The 26,987-nt window shown below is 65.0% G+C and overlaps 1 protein-coding gene across 3 annotated transcripts; it reads left to right on the plus strand.

Moving 5' to 3' along the window:
• The first annotated feature begins 5,338 nt into the window (after positions 1 to 5,338).
• MICALL2 (MICAL like 2) lies at positions 5,339 to 26,987 on the plus strand. 3 transcript variants are annotated; one of them, XM_028091907.2, is made up of 17 exons: positions 5,339 to 5,637; positions 12,856 to 12,904; positions 14,620 to 14,761; positions 15,626 to 15,813; positions 16,522 to 16,637; positions 16,959 to 17,744; positions 19,418 to 19,659; positions 20,735 to 20,828; positions 23,153 to 23,283; positions 23,700 to 23,858; positions 24,337 to 24,404; positions 24,499 to 24,622; positions 24,720 to 24,810; positions 24,947 to 25,020; positions 25,546 to 25,660; positions 26,339 to 26,385; positions 26,755 to 26,987. In XM_028091907.2, the coding sequence occupies exons 1-17, from the start codon at positions 5,495 to 5,497 to the stop codon at positions 26,847 to 26,849; spliced, it is 2,664 nt and encodes an 887-aa protein (XP_027947708.2). In that variant the 5' UTR covers positions 5,339 to 5,494; the 3' UTR covers positions 26,850 to 26,987. The 3 variants fall into 3 exon arrangements, with proteins under 3 accessions (XP_027947708.2, XP_027947709.2, XP_087872894.1); XM_028091908.2 differs by having other exon boundaries at positions 24,340 to 24,404; XM_088016768.1 differs by lacking the exon at positions 14,620 to 14,761 and having other exon boundaries at positions 5,619 to 5,637.

Here is a 26,987-nt window from a genome sequence, read left to right on the forward strand (position 1 = left end):
GAGGGGCTGCCAGGTCAGAGGCCCGTGTGCGGGGTCCCCCACCCCAGGTCCCCTGCCCCGGGTCCTCCTCATCCTGACTCTCTGAGCTCTCCAGTCCTGCTTCCATAAGGCCGGGGCGGCCTCTCCTGACCTCTCACCCCGAGCCTCGGGATGGGTGACCCTAAAGGCACAGACCACGCGCACAGCTCTAACACCAGCTCAGCCGTGGCCTCGGGCAAATCCTTGAGCCTGCGTCCACGTCTGTGAGATGGGCCTGAAGGTAAAGCCCAAGGCTCAGGGTGGCCGTGAGCGGCGGCTGACACAGGAAGTGCCCAGTAAATGACCAGCCCTGTGAACAGAGACGTGCTGTGATCTGGCCAAGGACACACAGCCATCAGGAGCAGGGCTGGGCTTCCGTGGGCCCTGGGCCTGCCGCCCGGCCGCCCCCACCAGCCCCTGCGCGCTCTGTTTACCAGGGGCTGGGCGGGCCAGGCCTCATTACAAGGGGCTCCTATAAATGGCGTGAGGAGGATTAATAATGTATTTATAACACATCGTTGTGGTAGCCGAAAATGATCTATAAATGTGCGGTAAATGTTTTATAATGTTTTTGTAACCCGTTATAAATGATAAATGGCAGACTATAGATGCTGGATCAAATATTTATAATGCATTGTGTGCGACGTTGGGCTGCTACAGTTCAGGAAAGCCATTAATAATAAAGTGGATGGAAATGGAGAAGTTACCGACATGCCCAGCAAAGCCATTTATAATGAAATGTAAAATTTGGCTGTTGGAAGCAACCCACGAGCCCTCGCCGAAGCACTGGCCAGGCTCTCCCCCAGCCCAGGAAAGGAGCAGGGTCATGAATTATTTGTGAAGTGTTCCGACGAGAATGTATGCTATCCATAGTACTCCATATAAATATGCTATTAATATACCCCAGGCGGCATGCATTATTCACTGGGCCTAATTAATTAATGGGTGGCCCCTAAAAGTGGGGTGTCACAGCTTCTAGCTCCCTCTCCTGCCTGGGGCCGCAGGCTCGGCATTGGCGTCCACGGCGGCCTGGGTGCAGCCGTGGATGGCACCAGGGGTGACCAGCCTTGAGAAGTGGGGGAGAAAGGACATCCCTGATGATCTGCTGTGAGGCCAGCGTGACGCCCCCAGCCGTCCTTCCTGTGCAGGCCGGGCGCAAGGGGGCTGTGGTCCACTCCAGGGGGGCTCTGCCCACCTCGCCCCATGAGTGTCCATCTCCTACAACCACGACTGCCGTGGCCCGTGGCCCGGGCAGGGAGCCACATCTCCGCCGGTCACCCCTGGTGCCATCCTCCCTAAACACCCAGGGATGAGAGGCCCTGTCTTACGGTGAAGATGAGGAAGCCGCAGAAGTGGGGAGCCTTCCACGGGGTCCCAGGGCAAACTGGTGTCTGACCGAGATCCCCAACTCGGCCGGCCCGTCTGACGCCAGGCTGTGTCCTGAGGGAGCCAGGGCCGCTGCTCCTGTTCTGGGACCCATTCTCCCAGCAGGGGTTCTGTGGGCGCCCCTGTGCAGTGTGGCTGCTCCCATGGGTATACCGCAGTACACGAAGGCTCTGAGGAGTCCTGCAGGGAAAGCTGCAGGGCCAGGCCCCCTCCCTTTGTTCTCGAGCATCCCCCCGCCACCACCCAGCCATTCCCTCTCTCCTGGTTCCTCCTCTGCCTCAGAGGCTTAAGGAGCTGCTGTTCCCGCTTGGCCCATCAGCCTTGGGTCAAATTAGTTACTTGGGGTGGAATCCAGCTGACAGGTCTACGGGCCTCGCCCCACCACTGGGACTCTTCCTGGGGCCCGGTAGCCAACGCCTCCTCCAGAAGCTAAACTGACGCACAAGCTGGACTTGGCTTTTGGATGGAGACCAGTGATGCCTCTGGCTCTGTCCCTCCCCTTCCTCCCAGGGTGGGCCCCCATCATCACCAAGAGGGGCAGAACGTTCTGGAAGCAGGAGGTGGGGGGGACTGACACTGTCTGGCCTGGAAGTCCTGCCCCCAACCAGGGTGACCACCTGGGCAGGACGACGGCCGGTGCTGACCCAGGCTCCTCCTGTCCTCGCCCCACACTGGGGCCAGGGCCCCTCCAGGTCAGGTCTTCCTGGCTGGTCAGGTGGTCCCTTCTCTCCTTGGGGCCTCAGTTTCTTGGGCTGCAGGAAAGGTACGATCAACCCACTTTTTTTTTTTTTTTTTAAACATAGGGCTTAGGGCGCCTGGGTGGCTCCGTCGTTAAGCGTCTGCCTTCGGCTCAGGTCATGGTCCCAGGGTCCTGGGATCGAGCCCCGCATCGGGCTCCCTGCTCAACGGAGAGCCTGCTTCTCCCTCTCGCACTCCCCCTGCTTGTGTTCCCTCTCTCGCTGTGTCTCTCTCTGTCAAATAAATAAATAAAATCTTGAAAAAAAAAATAAACACAGGGCTTGAACTCAAAACCCTGAAATCAAGAGTCGGACCCTTAACCACCTGAGCCACCCAGGGACCCCTGATCAACCCTCTTTTAAAGGGTGGCTATATTAAAAGGGGAGATGGGTGTGAAAACTGATAGGCTGGCGGGCCCTGCTCCCTCCTCCCCAGTCCCTCCATGGGAGCTACATTAGCCTTTTGCATTCCTCGGACCTCCATTCCTGCCTCAGGGCCTTTGCACACACCATTCCTTCTGCCTGGGAAATTCTTTCCTGCCCTCTTGGGTAAGTTCTGTCCGCGTATCCTTCAGGGCTCAGTTCCCGTGTTCCCTCCTCAGTTCCCGTGTTCCCTCCCCCCCCCCAATCAGGGATGCCCCCTCCCATCTTCTGAACCAAGACGGGGTTCTTCTTCTACCAGAGTGACTGGCACTTTTGCCTTTGCCTGTAGCCATCTGCCGCAACAAACATCCCAAAGTGCCAGCGACTGAACCCAGTGTGCATTCGTGTCTCACTCGCTCAGAGGCCCACACAGCTGTTCCTGGTCAGTGAGGCCTCGGCCTCCGCCTGCGTGTCCTGTGCATCTGCCTGGCAGACCAGGCAAGATGGTGAGTCTGGAGGTGTGCACGTCCCCTCCATTAGCCAGAATCAGCCCCACGGCCCCACTGTCCTGCAGGAGAGGTTAGATTGGCTCCAGCAGGGGAAAGCGTGAATGCGGAGGTCCGGAGGCAGGACCGGGAGCACGTGGAGGGGGGTGGGCGGTGCGTGGCTTTGGGAGGGGAGGCAGGAAAGGCCCCGGCTGGGAGGAGGGGAGGATGGCTGGCTTGATGGCGTGCCGTGAGGACAGGACCTTCCTGGGGAGCAGCGGAGGGTGTGAGCAGGGGCGGCGTGCTCTCACCCCGTTGTTACAGATTTTGTGTTGAGAATACATTGTAGGTGGCAAAGCACATGCAGGGTCAGAGGTCGGGGAATCCAAGCTCACACTGGGTGGTGGCACTGGTTGGTCTTCTGCTGGACGGCATGTGGGCATCGAGCGGATCGGAAGGAGCCCTCAACCTCCGTGGGGCCAGCCGTGGGCAGGGCCTGTTTGGGGTCCTGGAGGAGGCGCTGAGTTCAGGGCCCCAGCAGGGGCTGAGGCCAGAAGGGGAAGGGTAGGGTGCAGGGAGGGGGAGGCCACGGAGGGCAGGGGTGTTAAGGACCGGGAGGCATGACATGTGGCCTGGACTTTATTCTGAGTGCTGCAGAGGCCAAGCAGGAGAGTGCTTGACCAGTTGGCTTTATAGAAAGCTCCCTTGGCTGCTGGGGAGGGGTGGGCTATGGTAGCTGGAGGGGGGCCGTAGGGAGAAGTGGGGGGACTGGGGCTGCCCTGGCTTGGAGGTCCTGGAGAGGAGCAGGGCCAGTGGAAGGACATGACGTGCTCATGGGGACACCACCACGAGTGCTGCTCCCCAAGTCACTGTCCCTAGAGGAAGCTGCGTGGTGACGGGCGGTGGCGGGGGCAAGAATGTAGCTTAAACTCCTGGGGACCAGAGCTCCAGCCATGCCCCACTCTTCCTTCTGAGGGAGGTGGCCCTCCAGCCCTGTGAGCCCCCGTGTCCACCCCCTCCCTGCCCTCCCCCCGGGGCTCTTCCTTCCTCACTGGCTTTTCCAGTTCTCCTAACTGCTGCCCTGGGGGTCAGGAAAACCCAGTTGGTTCCTCGTTCCAGGACCAGCCACCAGCCTGGCTAAACTGGCATGACACTGTCCTTTGTCCCCTGCTGGGAACCCCCCCGCAGGTCAGGGCAGTAGTCATGGCCAGCCTTGATCCCAGGTCCGGGGGCTCCCTGTCTAGCACCTGCTCGCATGCCCCCTGTGATGGGGAGCTCACCATCTACACACAGGCCTCACTCACATTGCCGGGCCGCTGGATGTCCACCCCTCAGGGCCCAGCTGCTGGAAAGAGCTAGAATGCCATGTGCTGGGTCTGGCCTGGAAGACCTTGGTTTTTGCTCCCTCGAGTGGGCATGGAGAAGCCACCCCGTAGCCCTGCCAGGGACCAATCATGGGGAAACACCCTCCTTCCTGTGGGCCTTGTCTGGACAAGCCTTGGAGCTGGGGGGGCCGGGAAAGTGAAGTCACCGCCCATTTCTGTTTCCGGCCGTCCGGTGGCATGGCCTCAGCCAGGGCTCCCGAGAATGTGGAGCGGAGCCGGCCGGGCAACTGGGGGTCCCCGGAAGGGAGAACCCCATGACTTGTCACAGATGCTCACGGTAGAAAACCGGACCAGCACGACCCCCGAGGGGCATGGAGCCCCAGGAGCAGCTCCGTGGACAGGCCCCGCGGAGGGAGACTCCTGGCGTGCAGCACCTCCCCCCGCGCCCCCCAACGCCAACGGGGCCACGCGGGGACCGCGCCCCCTTCCCAGCCTCAGCGCCCTGGGCTGTAACCCGAGAAGCGGGACCGCGGCCTCACCCGGCCCCCCGCCAGCGTGAGCACCCAGGAGGAAAAGTCCCCTGAAAGCCCGGAAACGCGAGGGGCGTTCCCGCACGGGGGCGGGGGGGGCGGGGTGTCGGGGGCGGCCTCCCGGGGTCAAGGGTGCCCAGGGCCAAAGGCAGGCCGGGGCGCTCCACCACTTCCTAGCCTCAGTTTCCCCGTCTGTAGAGTGGCTTTGCCCCTCACTTCTCCACGATGGTTGGTGGGAGGGCGTTGAAAAGAAAGTCCCAAAGCTGCCCAGGAGTAGTGGAGGGCGGAGGGGCTCCGAGGGGAGGTGGGGTGGGCGTGGCTCCGGGAGGGGGGTGGCCCTCGAGGGGCGGGTCCTGGAAGGGGCGTGGCCGGCCTGAAGCGGAGCCTGGCGGGAGCTGGCCCTAGGGGCGGGGCCGTGGCCTCCCCTGGGGGCGGGGCCTCTCGGGGGGGCGGGCTCGGGCCGCGCTCCCGCCGGCCGCGCGGCTGAGGCTCCCGGTAGTCCGCGGGCTCCGGCGGGGCTCCGGCGGGGCTGCGGCGGGGATCGGCGCCGGGGGTCGGCGGGTCCGCCGGTCGCGGCGCGGGCATCGGTCCGCGGCTCCGGGAGGCGCAGTCGGAACCCCGCGGCCGCCGGGGCGCGCGCCGCTGCCCGCATGGCGGCCATCAAGGCGCTGCAGCAGTGGTGCCGACAGCAGTGCGAGGGCTACCGGGACGTGAGCATCACCAACATGACCACGTCGTTCCGCGACGGCCTGGCCTTCTGCGCCATCCTGCACCGCCACCGGCCCGACCTCCTGTGAGTGCGCCGCAGGCGGGGAAACTGAGGCCGGGGCTGCTGGCGCCGCCCGGCGGGGGCTGTGTGGAGAGCCGCGCGGTGGGGCGGCGCGGAGAGGGGTCCCTGCAGCTACCACCCGCCCGGTGGCCTCAGTTTGCCCGTCCACTAAGTGGAGCTGGGCCGGAGCCAGGCCGGCCGGCCGCCCCCGCTGGCTTAGTCAGTCCGTGAGTCAGGCCGGCCTCCGGGCTGCGGCCACAGCCACTCCTCCCCACCCGCCGCCTCCCTGGGAGAGGGCCGGCAGGGCAGCCCTTCTGCGCCCCCCTGAGCGCCCTGCTGCCCAGGGACCGCCACCCACATCGGGGGTGCTGCGCCCCTGCCCCAGCCGGCCACGGCACCTTTAGGAATGCAGCCCAGGGACACTGTGGGGGAGGGGCGGGCGCAGGCCTGCCTGGGCTCCCTAGAGCGACAGGTGTGAGGTGGAGGCTCAGCCCCTATCCCTGGGAGCCAAGAGACCTGGGCAAGGGAGTGGACTAGGGCGACTCCCCCAGGAGGGTCTTGGAGTGGTCGCTGGATCTTGTCCCCACGCTCCACCCACTCCATCGGTTATTCACTCAGCAAACGCTCTTTGGCTGAGTGGCTGGGACCGGGCTTGCTGGGGCAGAGGTCTGTGTGATGAGGGCCTGGCCCCTGACTCATGTGAACTGGAGATGGGTAAAGCTCCAAGGGAGGGTGCCAGGACTGGGGCGGGGGGTGGGGGGGACTGGGGCTCAGGAAGGCTGTCCTCAGAAGGCCACCTGCCTTCTGGAAAAAGCATGATGTTCAAAAGCATTCTGAGAAGCTGGGGCTGGATCCAAGGGTAGGGTGGGGTGTGTGTTTGCCGGGGAGGTCTTGGGGCTGGGAGAGGCCAGAAACAGCACCTCAGTGAGATGGGGGAACTGAGGCCCTTTCTGTATGGATGGGGAAACTGAGGCCCAGAGACCAGACACCCTTGTTCAGAGCACAGAGCATGTCCGCAGAGCCAGGGCTGGCCCTCGGGGCTCCTCCCCTGCACTCAGATGTACTCTGTACTCCCAGGCACTCTCCGAGGAAGCTAGTCTTGACAAAGGCCTACACGTACTTCCTCCTCCTGCCCAAAGTTGTGAAATGCATTTATGGAGCCTCCTGGGGGGGCCCCATGTGGCATCTGGGCAGCAGCTTCTGCCCCCTGCCCAGGGATGCACGTCAGTTACCCCTGGAGGCAGAAATGTTGGGCAGAATGGGCTTTGATGGGTAGGTGGTCTAAGGGTGGGACCTGGAGTGGAGGTGGACAGGCTGAGCCCAGCTGGGAGCACGCAGGGTCCCAGGTGAGGCTGGCTGGGCCTGCACAGGGCAGCATGAGAAGCCTGCAGTTACAGGCAGATAGGGTACGGCCGTCTGCTGGTCAGCAGCCTGAGGACGACACCATGGGTGTCACTGGAGATTTGGGGCTTTTCCGAGCCCTGGGGGCTTCTATCTGCTCCTTGCTGCACTGGATTAGAGGCCTGTGTGTGTGTGTGTGTGTGTGTGTGTGTGTGTGTGTGTGGCACATGAGCCTGTCCCAGCATGCATTGCCCAAGCGTGAGCACAGGTGTGCACATATGGGTGTGTACCATGCTGGATGCTGGCACAAGCAGGTGTCATATAACCGTTCCTTTAACCGTCAATGAGTGCCTGCTGTGTACTCAGCACTGCAAACTGAAGAACATGGACTTGGCCCTGCCTCAGGAGTGACATTGAGGGCATCAGTTATCTCATTTACTGCTGACTTGGTTTTTGTCCATCTGCCCCCACTGGCCTTTAGCTCCAAAAAAGGTAGAGATGTCTTTGTTGGTACTGCCTGTCCTCAGTGCCTGGAACTGTGTCTGGCACATGCCAGGTGCTTGGTAGATAGGAGCACATAGTCAGAGAGCTACAGATAAGGGCATGCACTTAGGGCTCTGTAGGGATAGTACGAGTTTGGGCTCTGCAGGTACCTGTTTGCAGGGGGGGGAGGGAGAGGAGGCCACACGACCATGGAGGCCGAGATTGGAGTGATGGGGCCACAAGCCAAGGAACGCCTGGAGCCCGCGGGGACATACAAGGAACCGATGTCCCCGAGAGCCTCCAGAAGGAGCATGGCCCTGCCGACGCCTTGATCTTGGACTTCTGGACTCTGGAACTGGAAGAGAGTGCGTTTCTGTTTGTGGTCAGCAGAACATTAGTACACACCTTTTGATACGTGGCAGGTGCTGAAGGGGCTGGTGGAATACCGTGCATGTAGTCGGTGCTGTATACATGCTGAGTGGGGCACATGCGTGTCCTTTGTTGTGCCTTACACACCCTCCCCTGCCCCCAGTCCCTGTGCTGCACACCCACCCCCAGGGGTGCAGGGAGGGGAGGAAATACGCAGTAAGGCGTAGTGCAGGATGCCGCCGTCCTGGGGACGCTTCCGAGGCCAGACTGGGGCAAGCCCCCCCCCCATGCTCCCCGTCCTTCAGAAACCCTCTGGCCGCAGGAGAGTGGACATCCGGCTCTGTGTCTTTTGACTTTGCCACCAGGAAGGCCTTCCCTGCGCCCCATCTCCAGCCTTCCTGCTGCACCAGAGCTGCTTCCTCCCCACGGCCTCCTTGGGAGCAGCTGCAACGCGCCAGGCGCTGAGCCAGACGGGGGGGGGGGGGGGGGGGGGGGTGCGGGGGGGGCGGTCGGCTGCTCCCATCCTATAGCTCTGCTCCTGCCCCTGCCCCCCAGGTCGTGCGGCCCTGCTCCCGGAGGCGCGTGTGACGCGCTGGTGGCCCCGCGGGGGCCCTGGGAGGTATGCGTGGGTCGGGAGGCGGGTGCACCCGAGACGCCCCACTAGAGCTGGCCGGGCAGCACCAGCACGGGCCCCTCTCTGGTCAGCCTGCCCCCAAGTTGTAGGCTTTCTCGGATGGGCCTCCAGGGTGCCCGCCCCAGGTCTGTTTCCCCAGTGACGCCTCCTCTGCCAAGCAGCCAGGTGAGCGCGGGAGCCTCCAAGAACAAACAGTGCCTGCCTGCCTCGGGCAGTAGACCTGTCAGGGCTGGAGCGCATGGCTGGGCTCCTTCCCCTTCTGGACTGACCAGGGGTGGCTGAGGTTTTCAGGGGAGACGCAGGAGGTAGGGGTGGCGGCTGCCACCAGGAAGGAGGGGGCAGGAGGCTTTCCCGGCAGCTGACAGAAGCACCCGAGCTTCCTTGGGCCGTTTGTAGGGGTTGTGGACGGTGTCCCCAAGTGGGGGTTCTGCTGCAGACTCACTGGGCCTCCCAACCCTTCAGTCCCATGGTGGGGGGACCTGATCTTTCTCAGGTCCCTCCAGCTCGGGAGGCCGATGTCAGGGCTGGGGCAGAGCCAGTGGTTTTGGGTGTCTCCCTGGCCACGGCGGGTCTCCCTGAGACGTGCCCTGAGACTCGCACGTAGTCCGGAGTCAGGAGAGGCCCCCACCCAGATGCTTGGAGACAGCACTGCTTCCCTTCCTGGGCCAGAGCAGAGGGTGGGCTGGGCTGGCCTTGCCTCCCACACCGGCATCTTGGCCAGCAGGAAGCTGCCTGGGGACAGAGGCCTTCTGTTCCCCAGCCTGAGGGCCTGCTGCCCAGGCCCCCGCGGCCGCCTTCCAGTAAGACTCTCCAGGATGGACATGGGGAGCGCTGCCAGCCCACCTCCTCAGGGTCGCCCGGGGCCAGTGCCCTGTGATGCCCCCGCTCAGGTCACCACAGGAGCCCCAGGGCTGACTCCTGGCTGGACCGTACCCCGGGCCAGGGTTGGGGGTCAGGGTCTGCTCCGGCCTGGGGGAGGCCTGCAGCTGGGCAGCCAAGGCTGAGGGGTCTCACTTGTCCACCAGGTGCAAGGAGGTGGGGCCCTGAGTCCTGGGCCCTGCACCCACCAGGACCCTTCTCCCTGCCTCGGGCCTCGGGCACCTGGTGGTGCCCCATTCCTTCCTGTGCCCTCCACCTGGCCCGAGATCTGTGCTAGCATGTGCCCAGCCTCTTCCTGCCCTTCTGCCGTGGGGCTTCGGTCTTGTCTCTGTCCCTCTCCATCTCTGTGTGTCTGCCTGTGTCTTCCTCTCCGCTCCCCTTTCCGGTGGGATTAACTCCAGATGTGCTGGGGGTGCCTGGAAAAGACGCCTTCCCTTTGGTCAGCCCCTCCCAGCCCAGCGCCCACCCCCCACATGGCTGCATTTTTTTTCTGGGAAATAAACAGTGTGAGGTCAGCTTTCCAGGAATTTGGAAGGGGGTACACATTCCCAAGAGCCCCGAAAGCCTGGGGGCGGGGGGCTGGCTGGCGCAACAGCGTGAGGTCAAGTCTTGGTCAGCTCTGGCCAGCAGGAGGGGCCGTGCCTCAGGCTCTCGTGGCCAGGCCGGGCCGGGGCTAGGCACACACTGGCGCCCGGCCGATGGCAGACAAGTCAGCGGCCACAGGACACACATGTAGACCCAATGAGCATGTTCACAGGCCGGTGTCGAAAGAACAGACGGACGCCACAGAAGTCCCCTCGCTTGGCGAGCCTGGGAACGAGTCCATCAGCCAGCATTTGCAGAGTACCAGCTGTGTGCAGGTACCTTGGAGCCGTACCAGAACGGAACTGAACTTGAATGACAGGAATTCGACTAAAGCATGATCTAACTGGGGTGGGAGGGGGTGAGGGTGCCCTGAGCTGCAGCCCACCCGGTGTGCAGGCTCTTGGGCTGCAGCTTCCTCGCCGAGGGGCAGCCACGAAACGGCCCGTGAGGTGCAGCTCATGCATTTTGGTCCAGCAAGGCCTTATGTGCCACCAGGCCGCCTCCCAGAGGGTTGGCCAGAGCCAGGCTGTCAGTCTGGGGCGACTGGAACAACAGACGTGCGTCATCTGAGTCAGGTGCCAGCAGGTGGGCCCCTCCAGAGGCTCTGGGCCTCTCCCCTTGGTTGGTGGAGGGCCGGTGTTCCTCTGTGTGCTTCCAGGTCCTGATTTCCCCTTTTATAAGGACGCCAGTCGTTTTGGATTAGGGCCCACTGTCATGACCTCATCTGAATGGGATTCTGTCTGTAAAGAAGATCCTGTTTCCAAAGGTCACGTTTTGAGGTCCTGGGGGCTAGGACTCCAACAGATCATTGTGGGGGTCCCAGGTTAGCCTACCCCCACAAGAGTCCCCAGTGGCGGTCGCGTTGGACTTCCTGATGGGGACGGGCGCGGTCTCCTTGGCACTCTGAAGGGTTTGCGGGGCAGCTCAGTCCAGAGATTTCTGCCAGCACCGGCCCCAGAGCGCCAGGCCAAGCAGCCCTTAGGGACAGAGGCGACGCCGGCCGAGCCCCAAGCTGAGAGGCAGAGAAGCAGACAAGCGTTCACTCGGGGCCCTGTAGGGTGCCTCTGGGGAGCGGCCGGGGCGGGTGTGCCAGGCAGGGCAAGTGTGTTCCGCACGGAGGGAACAGCGTGGGCTGAGCTCGAGAGGCTGGGAGGGCAGGACCCTGGGCGGGGAGCTTGCTTCAGGAGGGGTGCGGCGGCCGTGAGACTGGCCGGGGGGGCCCGGCCCCGCTGTGGAGGCCTTCAGGGCCCAGGGTCCTGGGGCGGTGGTGGTCCTTGACCTTGGGTGGAAGGGCACCTCAGCAGCTCTGACCTGCCCGCCCTGGCGCTGCTCAGTGGGGGCTGGCACCGCCGCGGTGAGGTGCTCCCTCAGGATCTGGGCAAAGCAAGCGCCCGCCCCCCCTCCCCACCGAATCCACCGGGCGCGCCGTGCACTGTCCCCGCAGCAGAGGCAGGCGGCCAGGGGCCTCCTTCGCCCGCGTGTTTGCAGACAAAACAGAACTTGTTACCCTGCCCTCCCTCCACCGGGGCATCGTGCTGAGGATGCGGCGGTGTGGGTCAGTGACCTAGGGCAGGTCTGGAAAAGAGATTGAACTTTCAAAAGGATGGGCTGGGGGAGGGAGAGGACCCCTGCAGACGGAGGCCCCACCTGCCGAGAGCCCCCTGGGCCACGGATGGAGCTGGGCCACTCTGCGTGCCCTGGACGCTGGTGGGACAGACCCAGGGTGACCTGCGTGTGGCCACGCTGAGGAAGCAGGAGGGTGCCACGCCCCCCCCCCGATGCCCCTCTGGCCGTTTGTCCACCTGCAGACAGACCTGCCGCCATCTTGTCCTGTGCACAAAAGCACCGTCTGTGCTCATGGGGTGGTCTTAGCATCTGGAACGTGTTACCTGGGAGGTGGTCTGAGCAGACGGTGAGGTCTCCCTGAAGCTGGGCAGGGTGACGGACGCGGGGCTGGAGGCCGGCGGAGGCCTCCTCAGAGGGAGGTGGGCACACGGCAGCCCCATCCCCTCCCCACCGTGTGGCCTCAGGCCAAGGCCGCCACGCCGCGCTGCAGCCAGGCCCCCCAGTTCACACTGGAAGCTGCTGTCCTCCTCCCAGATGGGGATGCTGAGGCCCGCGGGGGGCGGGGTTTTCCCCCAGGGTCCCACAGCATAGCCCGGCTGGGTCGGGACACGGCTCCAGCCTAAGCCCTTTCCCATGCTGCAGGGCTTCCAGAACCATCCAGCGCACACTGAAGGGGCCGAGCTGCTGTGGAGGCCCCACCGATGGGTATTTGAGTGGCCTGTGTCGGGACAGGCGCCTGCTGGCCTTGGTTGTGTTTTCTGCTCCTAGCCCAACGGCCTGAGGTGTGCCCGTGTTGGGTGGGGGCAACCGAGTCCCTTCCAGGCTGGGCCTGGCACCTTGGACATCCGGCACCCCCAGGGTCAAAGGTGGGGGGGGGCCCTGACCAGTGGGCAGCGTGGGGCTACGACCCCCACTGCCTTTTATGTCCACCCCCTGGTCTCACTCCTGGGACGTGGGCCTCCCGTGACCCACGAGGCCATGAGCTTCTGGGAGTTTGGAAGCAGCCCACTTGGACATGTGCCCGGCTGCACTGCCCAGGCTGGTGTCTTTGTCTTGACCAGAGGTGGCTCTGGGAGGACAGGGCCCTGCAGTGGGTCCTGGCTTGGCCGTGGCCCTTCCCCACCCTGTGGGGACCCACCGCCCAGAGCCCGCCTGTGAGCCTGGCAGCAGGGGTAAGGGCTCAGCCTCTGCAGAGCATCAGAGGTGAGGGCCGTGGCTGTGGGGGCTGATGGTCTCCGGGGTGCTGGCGGGCACTGCTGAGCCCGGAACAGGGCCGGCTCCACCCACCCGTGGTTGCCGTGTGACCTAGTGCCTTCACAGCCGCCACTCCCGGCCTCGGTCTCCCTCCCTCTGCTGCTTTGGACACCTGCATTTTTCTCTTCCAGAGACTTTGATGCTCTCAGGAAGGAAAACATTTATGAGAACAACAAACTGGTGAGTGCCCCTGCTCCTGCCTCCACGCCGGCGTGGCCAGTCTGCCCCGAGCCATCACCCAGGTCCCAGGTCCCCTCGGGCACCACCAGGGCAGTTGCGGGAGGGGCCGGCCCTGCAGGTGAGCCCCTGGCGGCCGGCCCCGCGCTGCTGAGCTCCGCAGCCTGTCCTGAGCCCGGTGACCCAAGGCCAGAAATAGCCTCTGGTCTGGCGCCGGCGCCCTCCTGGGCCCCTTCTTCCTGTTGGGGAAGGACGGGGTCGGGAGTGGCTGGGCCTCGGTTCCCATCCAAGGCAGAGCGGGGACCAGAGGTGGCTCTGGGAGGACCAGCCCTGGGGTGGGTCCTGGCGGGGCCGTGGCCCTTTCCCACCCTGAGGGGACCCCGTCCCAAGTGACAGGAAGTCCTGTAGCCTGCGGGCGGGGTGAACACATGGGGACAGTGCAGCAGAGCTGTGTGCGGTCATCCTGAGGGGACAGGGCAGGCCTCGCCCAGGAAAGTCTCATGGAGCCCATGGAGCCCCCTGGGCACTTCTGGGAGGGGCGAGACTGTTGGGGGGGCTGCCAGGGCAAGGGCGCCGGGCTGGAGGGCACCTGGCTGGTAGGAGAAACAGCGAGGAGGTCGCAGCTGGAGCGAAGTAGGGGTGCGGCCAGAGCAGAGTGGGGGCATGGAGGGAACAGAGTAGGGGCGTGGCTGGAGCAGAGTGGGGGCGCCAGCGGGAAAGTGGGGGTGCGGTGGAGCAGAGTGGCGGCGGCGGGAGCAGAGTGGGGGCACGGTGGAACAGAATGGGGGCGGCGGGAACCGGGAACGGAGTAGGGGCATGGCTGGAGCAGAGTGAGGGCAGCGGGAGCAGAGTGAGGGCGCGGCGGAGCAGAGTGGGGGCGGCCGGAGCAGAGTGGGGGTGGCGCAGCAGAGGGGGGGCCCGGGGGTACAGTGGGGGCGCAGCGGGAGCAGAGTGAGGGCGCGGCGGAGCAGAGGGGGGGCCCGGGGGGAACAGTGGGGGTGCAGCGGGAGCAGAGTGAGGGCGCGGCGGAGCAGAGTGGGGGCGGCCGGAGCAGAGTGGGGGTGGCGCAGCAGAGGGGGGGCCCGGGGGGAACAGTGGGGGTGCAGCGGGAGCAGAGTGAGGGCGCGGCGGAGCAGAGTGAGGGCAGGCCGGGCGTGGGAAGCGCTTGGCCTCCTCTCGGAGCGTTGCTGTGCTGGGAGGGCTCCAGGTCCACAGGCTCTGTGTTGGCAGCGGAGTGGGGGGCTAGGGGGTGATGGTGGCAGCAGGAAGTCAGATTCTGGATTTGTTTTGAAGGCGAGTCCGAGGAGATTTGAGGCCTTTGGCCTGAGCATGACGGGAAGGTCACTCCTGGCTCCCCGTTCTGGATACATGAAGACTGAGGTGTCTACCTCAGACGTGGTGTGGGCATCTCAGCAGTTTAGGGGAAGGGTGCAGATGGGGGCTTGAGGATCGTCAGGTGACGGACGGGCACTGGCAGGCAGGCGACGCCAGGCTGGCCACGGCAGGGGCTGGCTCCCCAGCTCCTTCAACCCTGCGTGGTAAGGATACGGTCCCTGTTTTAGATTGGGAAACTGAGGCTCAGGGAGGTCATGCAGCCTGAGCCGAGCGCAAACCTTGAACCCAGACCTTTGTGGGCCCAAGCGGGTGTCTGGCCTCCTTCCCGGCAGAGGAGGAGGAGGGGGTGTCCCCCAGCCCACCCATGCTGAGCGTTCCCCCAGGCCTTCCATGTGGCTGAGGAGAAGCTGGGCATCCCAGCCCTGCTGGACGCCGAGGACATGGTGGCCCTGAAGGTGCCAGACCGGCTGAGCATTCTGACCTATGTGTCTCAGTACTATAACTACTTCCACGGACGCTCCCCCAGTGAGTCTCTGCTTGGCCTTTGCACGGCCTGCCCTCTCGGGCCTCCGCGACGCCCCCCACCAGCTCAACAGCAGCTTTTAGCGCTTGCCCGGCAGGGCAGGAAGCAGGCAGGAAGGCCCTTCTGGTGCCACATGTGCGGGGCTCCCTGAGCCGTGGCCTCCTCCCCGGGGTAGCAGACCCCGCCCCCCATGCTGCTGCACGTGATGAGCACGGGTCCAGACCCCGTAGGTCCCCACGCCACCTGTCCACTGAACGGATGCCCCCAGATTTTGCCTCTCCTTGCACTCTTGGCCTCAGTTTGCCCATCTGCACCCCTCGAGCCTGTGCCCACAACTCTTGCCTCAGGCAGTTTTGCAGACCCCGTGTGGGCTCCCTGGCCTGGCTCCAGAGGGGGGGGGCCCCCGTTTGGTCCTGACCTTTGGCCTTATAGACACCAGGCTGGCCCTAGCAGGGTGGGGCCTCCAGGCAGGGCAGGTGGGTGGAGGACAGGCCCAACGGGCTTTTTTCTGGCTGCTTTGTGCACCCCGAAGCTCAGCCACTTCCCCTCCCCGCCACATTCCTCATCCAGGCCTTAGAAATCCCCGGAATCACTCTGGGCACAGGACCAGCCCCGCCTTGATATTTCCACTTTGTGGAGAAACAGAAAAGTTCCACTTCCCTGACCCCACATCGGGGCTCTCAGAGCCGGAGGGGAGGGGTCTGTGTGAGGTCAGGCCCCTGCTGGGAATGTGCGCCTGTGGTCGCTCCCGGCGGCCCCTCCCGTGTCCCCAGACAGCGGGAGCCGCCCCTCCCTCCTGCGGGGGACCCCAGCCAGGGGTGGCCCCAGATGCTTTCAGAGCCTGACCCCACTTTGTCTCATGCCAGTTGGGGGCATGGCTGGTATCAAGAGACCCCCGTCAGACTCCGACGAGGAACCGTCCGGGAAGAAGGCCCCATCCCAGCCGGCCAGGCCCTCACCCACTCCAGCCAAGCGGCAGCCACTGTCTCCCACCAGCACAAACCCCGCCGTCCAGCGGAAGGACAGGAGCTCAGGGGGTCTCCTGCTGAAGACCGTAAGCACCCTAGCCCCGCCTTCCCCCCAGCCTTGGGACCGACAGTGACCTCTGCACCACCTGGGATGGGGGTTCCCTTGGCTCCTGGGCACGGCCTCAGCCGCCGTTCATGAGGATTGGCTCCACAGGCTCCTTCAATTCTGCACGGTTCGGATAGGATCCCCATTGTGCAGATAGATAAGGGAAGCCCAGGGAGGTGGTGCAGGCCGCGCAGAGCTGGGACCCTGAACCCAGACCTTCCTGGCCTCCTGCCCCTCCCTTCTGGGTGGGCCAGGAAAGAATTCTGAGTGTGTCCTTCCCGCCTGCCGCCTGCCGGGGGTGTTGGGGTAGGGGGGTGGAGACGGGTGATATGCTGGGGTCGGGCGCCCCCTGCTGTTCGAGCGTTGGGAGCTAACCTTGGCCTGGTCTTAGGACTGCTGCCCCTCAGGTGGCCCCAGGAGCGCGGGAATCTGTCCCCGGTGCCCCCAGGCCCCCGAGGTCAGGCCCCTGGGCCCTCTCCTGGGGCTGGGCTGCAGACCCTGAACTTGGAGTCCAGCCAGCCTGGGCACGGGCCCTCCTGGCTGCGCCTGGCAGGCTGCTCCCCTCGGGACCTCGGTTTCCTGGTCTTTATGTAAAGTGGGATCTTCTCGCCCGCTGATGGGGCAGCTGTCAGGAGGGAGGCCTGTGGGGGGGCGGGGCTCAGAAATGTCAGCCGGTACCCTTCCCAAGGGCCAGGCCTCCGTGAACAGCTCCGTCAGCAGCACCTGTGGGGTCTGTGGCAAGCACGTGCACCTCGTGCAGCGACACTTGGCTGACGGGGAGCTCTACCACCGGAGCTGCTTCAGGTGGGGCGTGTGTGTGTGTGTGCCCATGTGTGCGTGTGCCTGTGTGTGTGCATGCATGTGCACATGCCCGTGCGTGAGTGTGCACCTGTGTGCATGTGCTGACAGGTACAGACACTGGGTGTCTGTGCCCCTAATAAGGTCCTTGTGGAGTCTGTTACTCAAAATGACTGATGAGCGTGAGGAGAGGTGTTTGTTGAGTGAGTCGACCGCCACACGTGCAGACACAGGGCTGCACGGGTGTGTGTGCCTGGGAGTGTGAGTGAATGGGGAGCGCACACCAGCCTGGAGCGCCCTCACCGGTCTGCCTCTGCTCTGTGCCAGGTGTAAACAATGCTCCAGCACGCTGCACTCTGGGGCCTATAGGCCCACCGGCGAGCCCGGCGTCTTCGTATGTTCCAGCCACCACCCCGAGGCCGCCTCTGCAAGCCCCACGTGGCGGGGCCCGGCCCCCCGACAACCAGGGGCCGTGCCCTCAGACTCCAAGCTGCCCAGTGCCCCATGGAAGGCCCAGGAGGCAAATGGGCTCCGAGACACAGGGCCAAAAGCCAGGCCAGAGGCCCGGGAGCCGGTGGTGAGCAGCTCAGCTGCCAAAGGTGTCCCCACTCCAGCTCATCCTCTGGCCCCTGCCTCCTCCCATGTCCACGCGGGGACCCCACCCGGGCCCAGGTTCTTGGCAGGCCTCCAAGGTGGCAAAGCCAGCATGCGTGTGGACAACAGCTCCCCAGCAGGCTGGTCATCACTGGCCCGGGACACGGCAGCAGTCAGCCCCCGTCCTGCCCTGAAACCGAGTGCCCCAGACTCTCGCCCAGCCACCCTGCAAGGCCGGGTGACCCCCCAAGCAGCAGCCCCCCAGACCAAGGTCAGTGTGGGCCCAGCGTCTCCAGGCCCAGCAGACACCCCAGACTGGACCCCATCAGCCTCCAAGATACAGCAGGCCCGGGAGAGGTTCTTCCAGACTCCTGGAGCTGCCCCCAGCCCTGGCCCAGCTGGCAGGGCCCCAGCTCCTGCGGATGCACCTTCTGGGGACAGCAGCAGGGAGCAGGCGCTGAGCTGCCTCCTGAAGGCCCTTCCCAGGCTCGGGGACACTGGTGCCCAGGCGCCTGACAGGTGGGTGGGGGTGTGGGTGGGGTCGGGGGCAGCTGAGGAGGCTCCCCAGCCTCAGCTTCCTCATCTGGGAATTGGGAATGAGACGGGACCCAGAGTGCCCGGTGGTCAGCAGGAGGGGACGCCGGTGTCACATAAAGCTGTGGTGGACACACTCTCGGGGGCACAGATGCTGCTCCCTGGAGCCGCTATGTGGCACACACAGAGGATACCCGTTTTATAGACGGGGAACCAGAGGCTGTGAGAGGTGCCAGTGTCCTCCTGTTTGACCCAGGCGGAGCTCATCGCCGCCCCCCGCCCGGTCCTATGTGGCACTGCCTACCCAGTGCGGTGCCCTCGGCACGCTGGACTCGGAGCGGGCCCTGAGGGATGGAGGGTCCCTGCAGCAGTGTGCTGAGGCTGCTGGGACAGAGCACCACACACTGGGGGCTTCACCGACAGAACATTGTTCTCTCCCAGTTCTGGAGGCCAGAAGGCCAAACCCGAGGCGGGCAGGGCCGCACTCCCTCGGAGGGTGCTCGTGGAGGGTCCTTCCTGCCTCGTCCAGCTCCTGGTGGCCTCATGTTTGTTGCTTGGGGCCACACCCTCCATCTCAGCTTCCAGGGTCACCTGAATTTCTCTGTGTCTGTGTCCTCTACTCTTCTGTCTCTTATAAGGACACCCGTCACTGGACTTAGGGCCACCCTAATCCAGGATGACTTCATCTGTATTTGATTACGTCTGCAAAGACCCTGTTTCCAAATAAGGCCATGCTCTGGGCTTCCGAGTGGACGTGAATTTGGGGGGGAGACACCATTCACCATACTACAGTGGCCCATGAGTAAGGAGATAGCACACCAGGCTGGCTGACAGTGCTGTGCCCACTGCCTCAGGCAGCCCCTTATTTTGGGGGAGCATTCTGGCTTAGAGCTGCCCTGCCTGGTTGGATCAGCTGATGGTGCCCCGGGAGAGCGAGGCTGCCCTGCCACTCCAGGCCTGGGGGTGTCCCGGGCACCGGGGGCTGAGGCTGCATGGCTGTGAGGGCTCTCTGGGGGGGCCCAGCGGGGCGTCTGCCCTGGGGCCGGGAGCTGCTCCTCCTGGTCACCGTGCACCCAGACAGCCGGGAAAAGCAGGAGGGAGAGATTGGTTTCCTAGGGAGCATGGGGCACATGGAGGAGCTACTCTGGCTTGGAGAGGTCCCAGCCCCCTGCCCTGGGCCCTACTAGGAGCCGGCGGCCCTGCTTCCTGCACACATGTGCGCCCAAGAGGATGCCAGATGGCTGGTGTTGGGCTGCCTGTGTGGAGGCCTCTCGCATGTTGCTTTGATGGGGCTAGGCGGGCCCCCGGCTCTGGGCGGGGCTTCCACAGTAAATCCCAGGTGCTTCTGGGCAGGTGGATGGAAGAGGGAGGGGCTGTGGGTGTAGCCCCTCCCCACACCCCATGCATGGTGTGTTTTGGGGGCATTTTAATCTCAGCCCACGCCCGAGTTACACGGGAAGGTAAAGTCAGGTGCCATATACACCTGTGCCGGAAGTGGGTGCCCGTGGCCTGTCCCCCGGAGGGGCTGTCTGTCTCCCTCAGGAGGGTGGAAGTTAGGAATCAGCTGCCAGGGGAGGCTGAGGGGCTTCTGCCTGGGGGTCATGGCGGGAAGGGCTCCTGGGTCCACCTGCACCTGATGCCTATGCTCTCACCCATAGGCCCTCCCCTGCTCTGAAATCCCATACCAGAACCGAAGGGCCACAAGCAAGTCCATCAGCCAAGCTGTCACGGGTGGCATCCCCCCAGGCCCTTAGCCCCCCTGCGAGGACTGAGCTGCCAGCCCCCCTGAGAGTGGGCACCACCTCACGGGCATCCACATCACCCCAGGCAGGCAGGAAGAGCCCGCCCGTATCCTCAGGTGCCAGCTCCAGGCTGAAGCCGGAGGCCCCCCTGGCAAAGGGTGAGAGCTCCCCTGGAGCAGGGGTGGGGTGGGGAGTGGGGCTCAGGGTGCAGGGGGTGGCCGCTCTGCTCCCTGGCCTGTGGTTCTGCAGTGATTGGCCAGTTCCTGCCCGGCTCCCGGGCTCGCCGGCGCTGGGTGCCCGTCCTGTGTCACCTGCGTCACACCACCCCTGGTCCTCGCTCTCCCCGGTCTGCCTGACTTCAGTTTTGGGGTGGCGGATGTCTCTTGGGGTGGCGCAGCTTTCTGGGCACTGTTTGCCGCCCGCCTGCCCTGCCAGCCCTTCTTGCTGAGGCCCCGTGACCCCGGCCGTCAGTGTCACTGTGGAGACGATGCCAGGGCATCCGTTACTCCTCTCCTGCTTTGCCCTGGTCGCGTCCTCACCCCCTCTCCCCTGGCATTTTGCGTCCACGGTTCCTGTGTGTCTGTCCTTCCTGCTCTGCCCTAACGATGGTACCCCAGGGCCCCTTGTGTCCTGGAGCCCCCTGGGCCTGGGCCCCTCCCGGAGTCCCCTCTGACCGCTTGCTACTGTTTCGTGGCCTCGTGTTCCAGGCACTGTTGTGTACACTTTTCGGGGTAATTGTGGAATAGGCTTTTTCTGGGCACCCGGGTGTCTCTTAGGGGTACCCTGGCGTTACTGAGCTGGGCTCAGAGAATACCCCATGCAGAGTGTTTTACCAAGATCTTTCCCTTGGCTGAGCCCCTGACACGAAAGCCACTCTGTTCTGAGCCAAGGAGGCCTGCGGACGGGCTGTCCCGGCTTAGCCACCCACCCCACAGACGCACAGGCACTCAGCATCCACGGGGCTCACCTGGCCTCACCCTCACCCGTTTGGCAGCAGGGGAAGTTGAGGCCCAGAGAGGGGAGCAATTGCCCCGGGCACACACAGCGCAGGCTTGAAGTCCTCAGCCCGACCCCCAGCCCGACTCTTTCCTGCGGGCCGGGCTGGCCGTGCGGGGATTTGAGAGGAGCTGGCTGCAGGAAGTTGGGGTGGGGTGGGTGAGATCCAGTCTTTCCCAGCAGACCCCTCCACCCGGAACACACCCCCCCATGACCTGTGTCCCTGCCCCCACCTAGGTGCGAGTGCCAGCCCCCAGGAAGGCCAGGAGGACGGGCCAGCAGGATGGAGGGTCCGCCTGAAGCCCGTGGAGAAGAAAAGCCCTGCTGAGAGGTGAGGGGAGGGGAGATGGGGCTCTGGGGGGGGGGCTCCCCTGAACCTGCACCTGGGTCTGTGGCTTTGTGCTCATGGAGTCTGAGGGTTGGCATAGGGTCAGGCATACAGTAGGTGCTCACCAGATGCTTGCAGGTAAATAATGGCACACACATGGACTGACTGACACACCCACGGGAGGGATGTGTGCACATCTGCTCGGACTTTTCAGCAATAGTGGCAGAAACCAGTTCGCACCAACCTGAGTGATGGGGGGCAGTCACACCACCTGAGTGACAGGAGACAGTCACACCACCTGAGTCACTGGGGGGGGGACAGTCACACCGGCCTGAGTGACGGGGGGCAGTCACACCACCTGAGTGACAGGAGACAGTCACACCACCTGCGTCACTGGGGGGGACAGTCACACCGGCCTGAGTGACGGGGGGCAGTCACACCACCTGAGTCACTGGGGGGGCAGTCACACCGGCCTGAGTGACGGGGGGCAGTCACACCACCTGAGTCACTGGGGGGGACAGTCACACCGGCCTGAGTGACGGGGAGCAGTCACACCACCTGAGTGACAGGAGACAGTCACACCACCTGCGTCACTGGGGGGGACAGTCACACCGGCCTGAGTGACGGGGGGCAGTCACACCACCTGAGTCACTGGGGGGGCAGTCACACCGGCCTGAGTGACGGGGGGCAGTCACACCACCTGAGTCACTGGGGGGGACAGTCACACCGGCCTGAGTGACGGGGGGCAGTCACACCACCTGAGTCACTGGGGGGGGACAGTCACACCGGCCTGAGTGACAGGAGACAGTCACACCACCTGAGTCACTGGGGGGGCAGTCACACCGGCCTGAGTGATGGGGGGCAGTCACACCGGCCTGAGTCACTGGGGGGGACAGTCACACCACCTGAGTGACGGGGGGCAGTCACACCACCTGAGTGACAGGAGACAGTCACACCACCTGAGTCACTGGGGGGGCAGTCACACCGGCCTGAGTGACGGGGGGCAGTCACACCACCTGAGTCACTGGGGGGGCAGTCACACCGGCCTGAGTGACGGGGGGCAGTCACACCACCTGAGTGACAGGAGACAGTCACACCACCTGAGTCACTGGGGGGGCAGTCACACCGGCCTGAGTGACGGGGGGCAGTCACACCACCTGAGTCACTGGGGGGGCAGTCACACCGGCCTGAGTGACGGGGGGCAGTCACACCACCTGAGTCACTGGGGGGGACAGTCACACCGGCCTGAGTGACGGGGGGCAGTCACACCGGCCTGAGTCACTGGGGGGGGACAGTCACACCGGCCTGAGTGACAGGAGACAGTCACACCACCTGAGTCACTGGGGGGGCAGTCACACCGGCCTGAGTGATGGGGGGCAGTCACACCGGCCTGAGTCACTGGGGGGGACAGTCACACCACCTGAGTGACGGGGGGCAGTCACACCACCTGAGTGACAGGAGACAGTCACACCACCTGAGTCACTGGGGGGGACAGTCACACCGGCCTGAGTGATGGGGGGCAGTCACACCACCTGAGTGACGGGGGGCAGTCACACCACCTGAGTCACTGGGGGGGGGGACAGTCACACCACCTGAGTGACGGGGGGCAGTCACACCACCTGAGTCACTGGGGGGGACAGTCACACCGGCCTGAGTGACGGGGGGCAGTCACACCGGCCTGAGTCACTGGGGGGGGACAGTCACACCGGCCTGAGTGACAGGAGACAGTCACACCACCTGAGTCACTGGGGGGGCAGTCACACCGGCCTGAGTGATGGGGGGCAGTCACACCGGCCTGAGTCACTGGGGGGGACAGTCACACCACCTGAGTGACGGGGGGCAGTCACACCACCTGAGTGACAGGAGACAGTCACACCACCTGAGTCACTGGGGGGGACAGTCACACCGGCCTGAGTGATGGGGGGCAGTCACACCACCTGAGTGACGGGGGGCAGTCACACCACCTGAGTCACTGGGGGGGACAGTCACACCACCTGAGTGACAGGAGACAGTCACACCACCTGAGTCACTGGGGGGGGACAGTCACACCGGCCTGAGTGACGGGGGGCAGTCACACCGGCCCCCTGTGTGCACCGTAGCAGTGCGTGGCCTGGGGCGGGCAGCAGACGCGGGTCCTGCACCAGCTGTGAGGACCTGAGCTGCTGCTCACACCCACAGAGGTGAGCACTCGCGGGAACACACACCTGTGCTCTAGGAGGGTCACCACCGGTCAGGCACCATGCGCCCCTTCCCTGCCGCAGGTTGTCTGCACCTGGGGGTGGGGGCAGCCTACCCTTCCCTTGGCTGACCTCCTGCCCTCTGTCTAGGTCAGGGCCTCGGATGGGTGAGGCGCCTGGGAGGGTCCGTAGGAGCTCCGAGGGGCCCGCCCGCGTCCCCCCGGCCCCTCTTCAGCCTGACAGGGCAGCGGGCACAGCGAGCCCCGGGCCCAGCCCCTCAGGTAATGCCGGGTGGGCACCCGGGGGCTCCAGATGCCCGGCCCCGGGAACGCGGCCCAGTGGTGCTGGAGGGGCTGGAGTCCGGGGTGGCAGCCTGGGCGTGAGTGTGTGTGTGCATGTGTGTGCCTTTATGCTTGCACGTGCATGTGGCTGTTTCCAGCACACTCTGCCACCCCCGGACCCATGTCCAGCCCTCACGTCACCTCCTGCGTGGCCTTGAGCCGGTCTCCGGCCCACCGGACTCGTTTGCCCCTGTGTTGTCGAGGATGCAGACGCTGGCCTTCCTGGGCGGACGTGGGCACGGGGCTGTGAGGACTGACCCTGCGTGGGCCGGTGGCCCCCGCTTAGGGAAGCAGTTGAGGGGAGGACACCAGATCTGCCGGCTTGACATGTGGCCCTGTCCCCTGCCCTCGGGCAGCCGCCTCCCCGTCCCGATCCCACCGCAGGAAGCTGGCCGTCTCTGCCAGCCTGGACGTTTCTGCCAACTGGCTTCGTTCGGAGCCCTCGGGGCAGGAAGTCCCAGCCCAGAGCTGGAAGGAAGAGGAGAAAGGGAAGCTGTCTGCTCAGGACAAACCAGGTCAGCCCCAAGACCCCAGCCCCCATTTCTAGCTGGGCTGGAGATGAAGGGGCTCATCTGAGGAGGGGGCGTCTGGTGGGGTTTGCAGGGGGATGAGGAGCTTACGGGGCTCAGAGCGGAGGGAGGCCATGCAGGGGAGCACCCACGGGCGGCCAGGCTTGGCTTGGGGTGGGGCGGGGGGCCTAGAGGACCCCGTCCCAGAACCCTTGCCCACCAGTAGGGAAGGGAGGACCAGACAGGGTTCCCTGCTCCTATCTACCTGGTGATGGGGGAGCGTTTGCTCTTGGGGTGCCTGGGTTGCTGACCTGGGGGGCATGGAGGCCAGTGGGGATGGTGCCTGGATCTGTCTGTGAGCTTTGGCTTTGGGCACCAGTGGGGCACAGCTGGGGGGGACAGGGCTGCCGGAGAGGCGGGGTGGGGTCGGCGCAGCTTTGGCAGCTTTGGGCCCCCAGGCCCAGGAGACCTGTCTTGCCCTCAGCAGGGAGGCCCTTGGCCTCGGCTGGTATCCCCGCTCCACCCGGCAAGGCAGTGACCAACCGTGCCAGGGTGAGTAGGCCAGGGCGCAGGTGGGCCGGGAGCACAGCCCTCCAGGGCATGGCCCGGCATCTCCCACGGCCCCTCACCGGCCCTTTGTCCCCAGCTGCACCCTGACTACATGCCCCCGGAAGAGATCCAGAGGCACATGGAGAACATCGAGAGCCAGCTGGACGCCCTGGAGCTCAGGGGCGTGGAGCTGGAGAAGCGTCTTCGCGCCGCCGAGGGGGGTGAGCCGACGCCCTGCCCAGTGCCCCGGCCCGGCCTCAGCCAGGTTCCCCCTGGGGCCACCCTGGCCTGACCCATCCCGGCGCCCCCTCTCTGCAGATGCCTCCGAGGACGCCCTCATGGTGGATTGGTTCCAGCTCATCCACGAGAAGCAGCTACTGCTGCGGCAGGAGTTGGAGCTGATGTACAAGTGAGGGGTCCAGCTGCTCCACCTCTGCCCGGAGGGTCCTCTCCTGGACGGCCGCCTCCTCTCGGCGCCCGCCGGGCTCAGGCATGGGGGCGGCCAGCCAGGCGAGCCGGGCCTCACGCCTGCGTCACCTCGGCAGGGCCAGGGACCAGCGCCTGGTGGAGCAGCAGTTGGACCTGGACGGGGAGCTGCGTCAGCTGATGGCCAAGCCCAGTGCGTCCCGCCCACCCCGGGGGAACCGTAGCTGGGGGAGGGGGGCGCTCAGCCCCGGGGTGATGTGGGTGCGGGCGGGCTCTCCTCCCAGCAGCCGCCTGGGCGGCCACCCTCAGGAGAGGCTGACGGTTGCCCAGGGTCGAGTCTCAGCGTCTCCCCTCCAGGCTGTGTGTCCTTGGCCAGGGCACTCAGCCTCTCTGTGCTTGCAGAGTGGGGACTGTGCAGGCCTGACCAGCACAGCCTGTGGGTGTTGTGGATGGTGGGGCTGAGGGCCTGGCAGTCCCAGCTCTACCTTCCTGCTGTGCGATGGGGCAGTGGCGCTCGGAGTCTGATCTGGCCGTTCTTCCACTCATTCATTCATTCATTCGTTCGTTCACCTACCCGTCCACCCGTCCACCCGTCCATCCGTCCATCCAGCGTTGGCAGATGGGCAGACCCTTCCCCCACCTCCAGGGGGTGGGGACACCGTGTCCCTGAGCAGGGTGGGGCAGCAGGGCTGCTGCTGAAGGCGGGCTGTCCCCGCAGAGGGTCTGAAGTCCCTCCAGGACCAGCAGCGCGAGGAGGATCTGCTGCGCCAGTACATCAGCACGGTGGAGGACCGGAGCAACATCGTGGATGTCCTGGAGGAGGACCGGCTCAGGTGAGGGCGGCGCCTTGGGGCCCAGGTGGGGGCGTGCCAGAACCCCAGCTCCCCCCTGCCGGGCCTTGGCTGGCCACCCGATGCGCAGAGCCTCTCCCTGCCATCAGCACGGAGGAGCAAGAACCACCCCCCCCCCCCCCCCCCCCGCCGCGAGTGCATTCTGCGGGGGCGGGGGGCCCTGAGGCCGAGGGCCGACCCAGCCAGGCAGCCTGTCTTAGAGGGTGTCCCGGACAAAGCCCCTCGACCCCGTGTTCCCTGACCCATCAGCGGTCAGCACCTGCTGCTGGAACATTCTGTAATGCAAGTGGCGCACTGTGAGCCGTGCAACAGGGGAACGGAACTTTAGATTTTATTTTTCCTTAAATACCCCCAGCCACCTGTGTCTCCTGGAGCTGCACTGGGCTGCCGGCTTTGTGACCATCCCCGGGGGCGTCCCTGTCCCCATGTGTAAATGAGGGACCCGTCAAGGCCACAGAGTCTGTGGCCAAGTTTGTTGAATGGGTTAAGTGAGCTGAGGGAGCCCTGGTCCAGGCCCTCCCAGGGCCCTCGTGTCCCCGTGCCACCGAGGAGGGTCCGGGCCCAGTAAGGGCAGGCACTGCCTTGGTGTCAGGTGGGCTGGGGGCTCGGGTATGAGTCCCCGCAGGCAGGCCGCTCACTGCCGCCCGGCTCCTGTTCCAGAGAGCAAGAGGAGGACGAGATGCTGCAGAACATGATCCAGAGTCTGGGTAATGGGGGGCCGGGGCAGAGGTGGGAGGGGTGGGGGCCAGGACCCGTAGGGCAGACGCAGCCTGAGGACAGACAGGAAGGCTCACGCCAAGGGAGCAAGCTTCCCGTCATTTGGTGGGGCCAAGAGGCAGCCCCTGACCCTGTGGTCAGGGTGAGGGGGGTGCCCGGGCCGGCGGGTGCCCTAACGGCAGGCACCGAGGCGGTTCCCCCGAGGGAGGGCAGAGGGTCAGGGCTGCTGTCGGGACCCGGCTTCTTCCGGGCTCTGGGGGCCCAGGGAGGGCTTCGACGGGAGGGCAGGAGGGGTATACGTGGCAGGGGCAGCGGCTGAGAGGTGGCGAGTGTCCTCAGTGTCCACCCCCCACCCCCAGACCTCCAGAAGAGCAGCGGGGACCAGAAGAAGAAGTCCAAGTTCAGCTTGTCCAGGGTCTGGTCCCTGAGGAGCAAAAGCAAGACCCCCGAGTGAGCCGCCTGGCCGGTTGCAGGACCCGTGCCCTCGGCTCGGGCAGGGCGGGCGCCGTGGGAGTGGGAACATGGGGGTGGGGACCTGCACCCCTCTCCCCGTGGGGTCTGAGCCACCACAATAAAGAAAGTGACCACGTGA

The sequence above is a fragment of the Eumetopias jubatus genome, unplaced genomic scaffold (genome assembly GCF_037043125.1).
Source record: "Eumetopias jubatus isolate StellerSeaLion01/CBP00866 unplaced genomic scaffold, mEumJub1_p1.0 scaffold_12, whole genome shotgun sequence".
Lineage (NCBI taxonomy): Eukaryota > Metazoa > Chordata > Mammalia > Carnivora > Otariidae > Eumetopias > Eumetopias jubatus.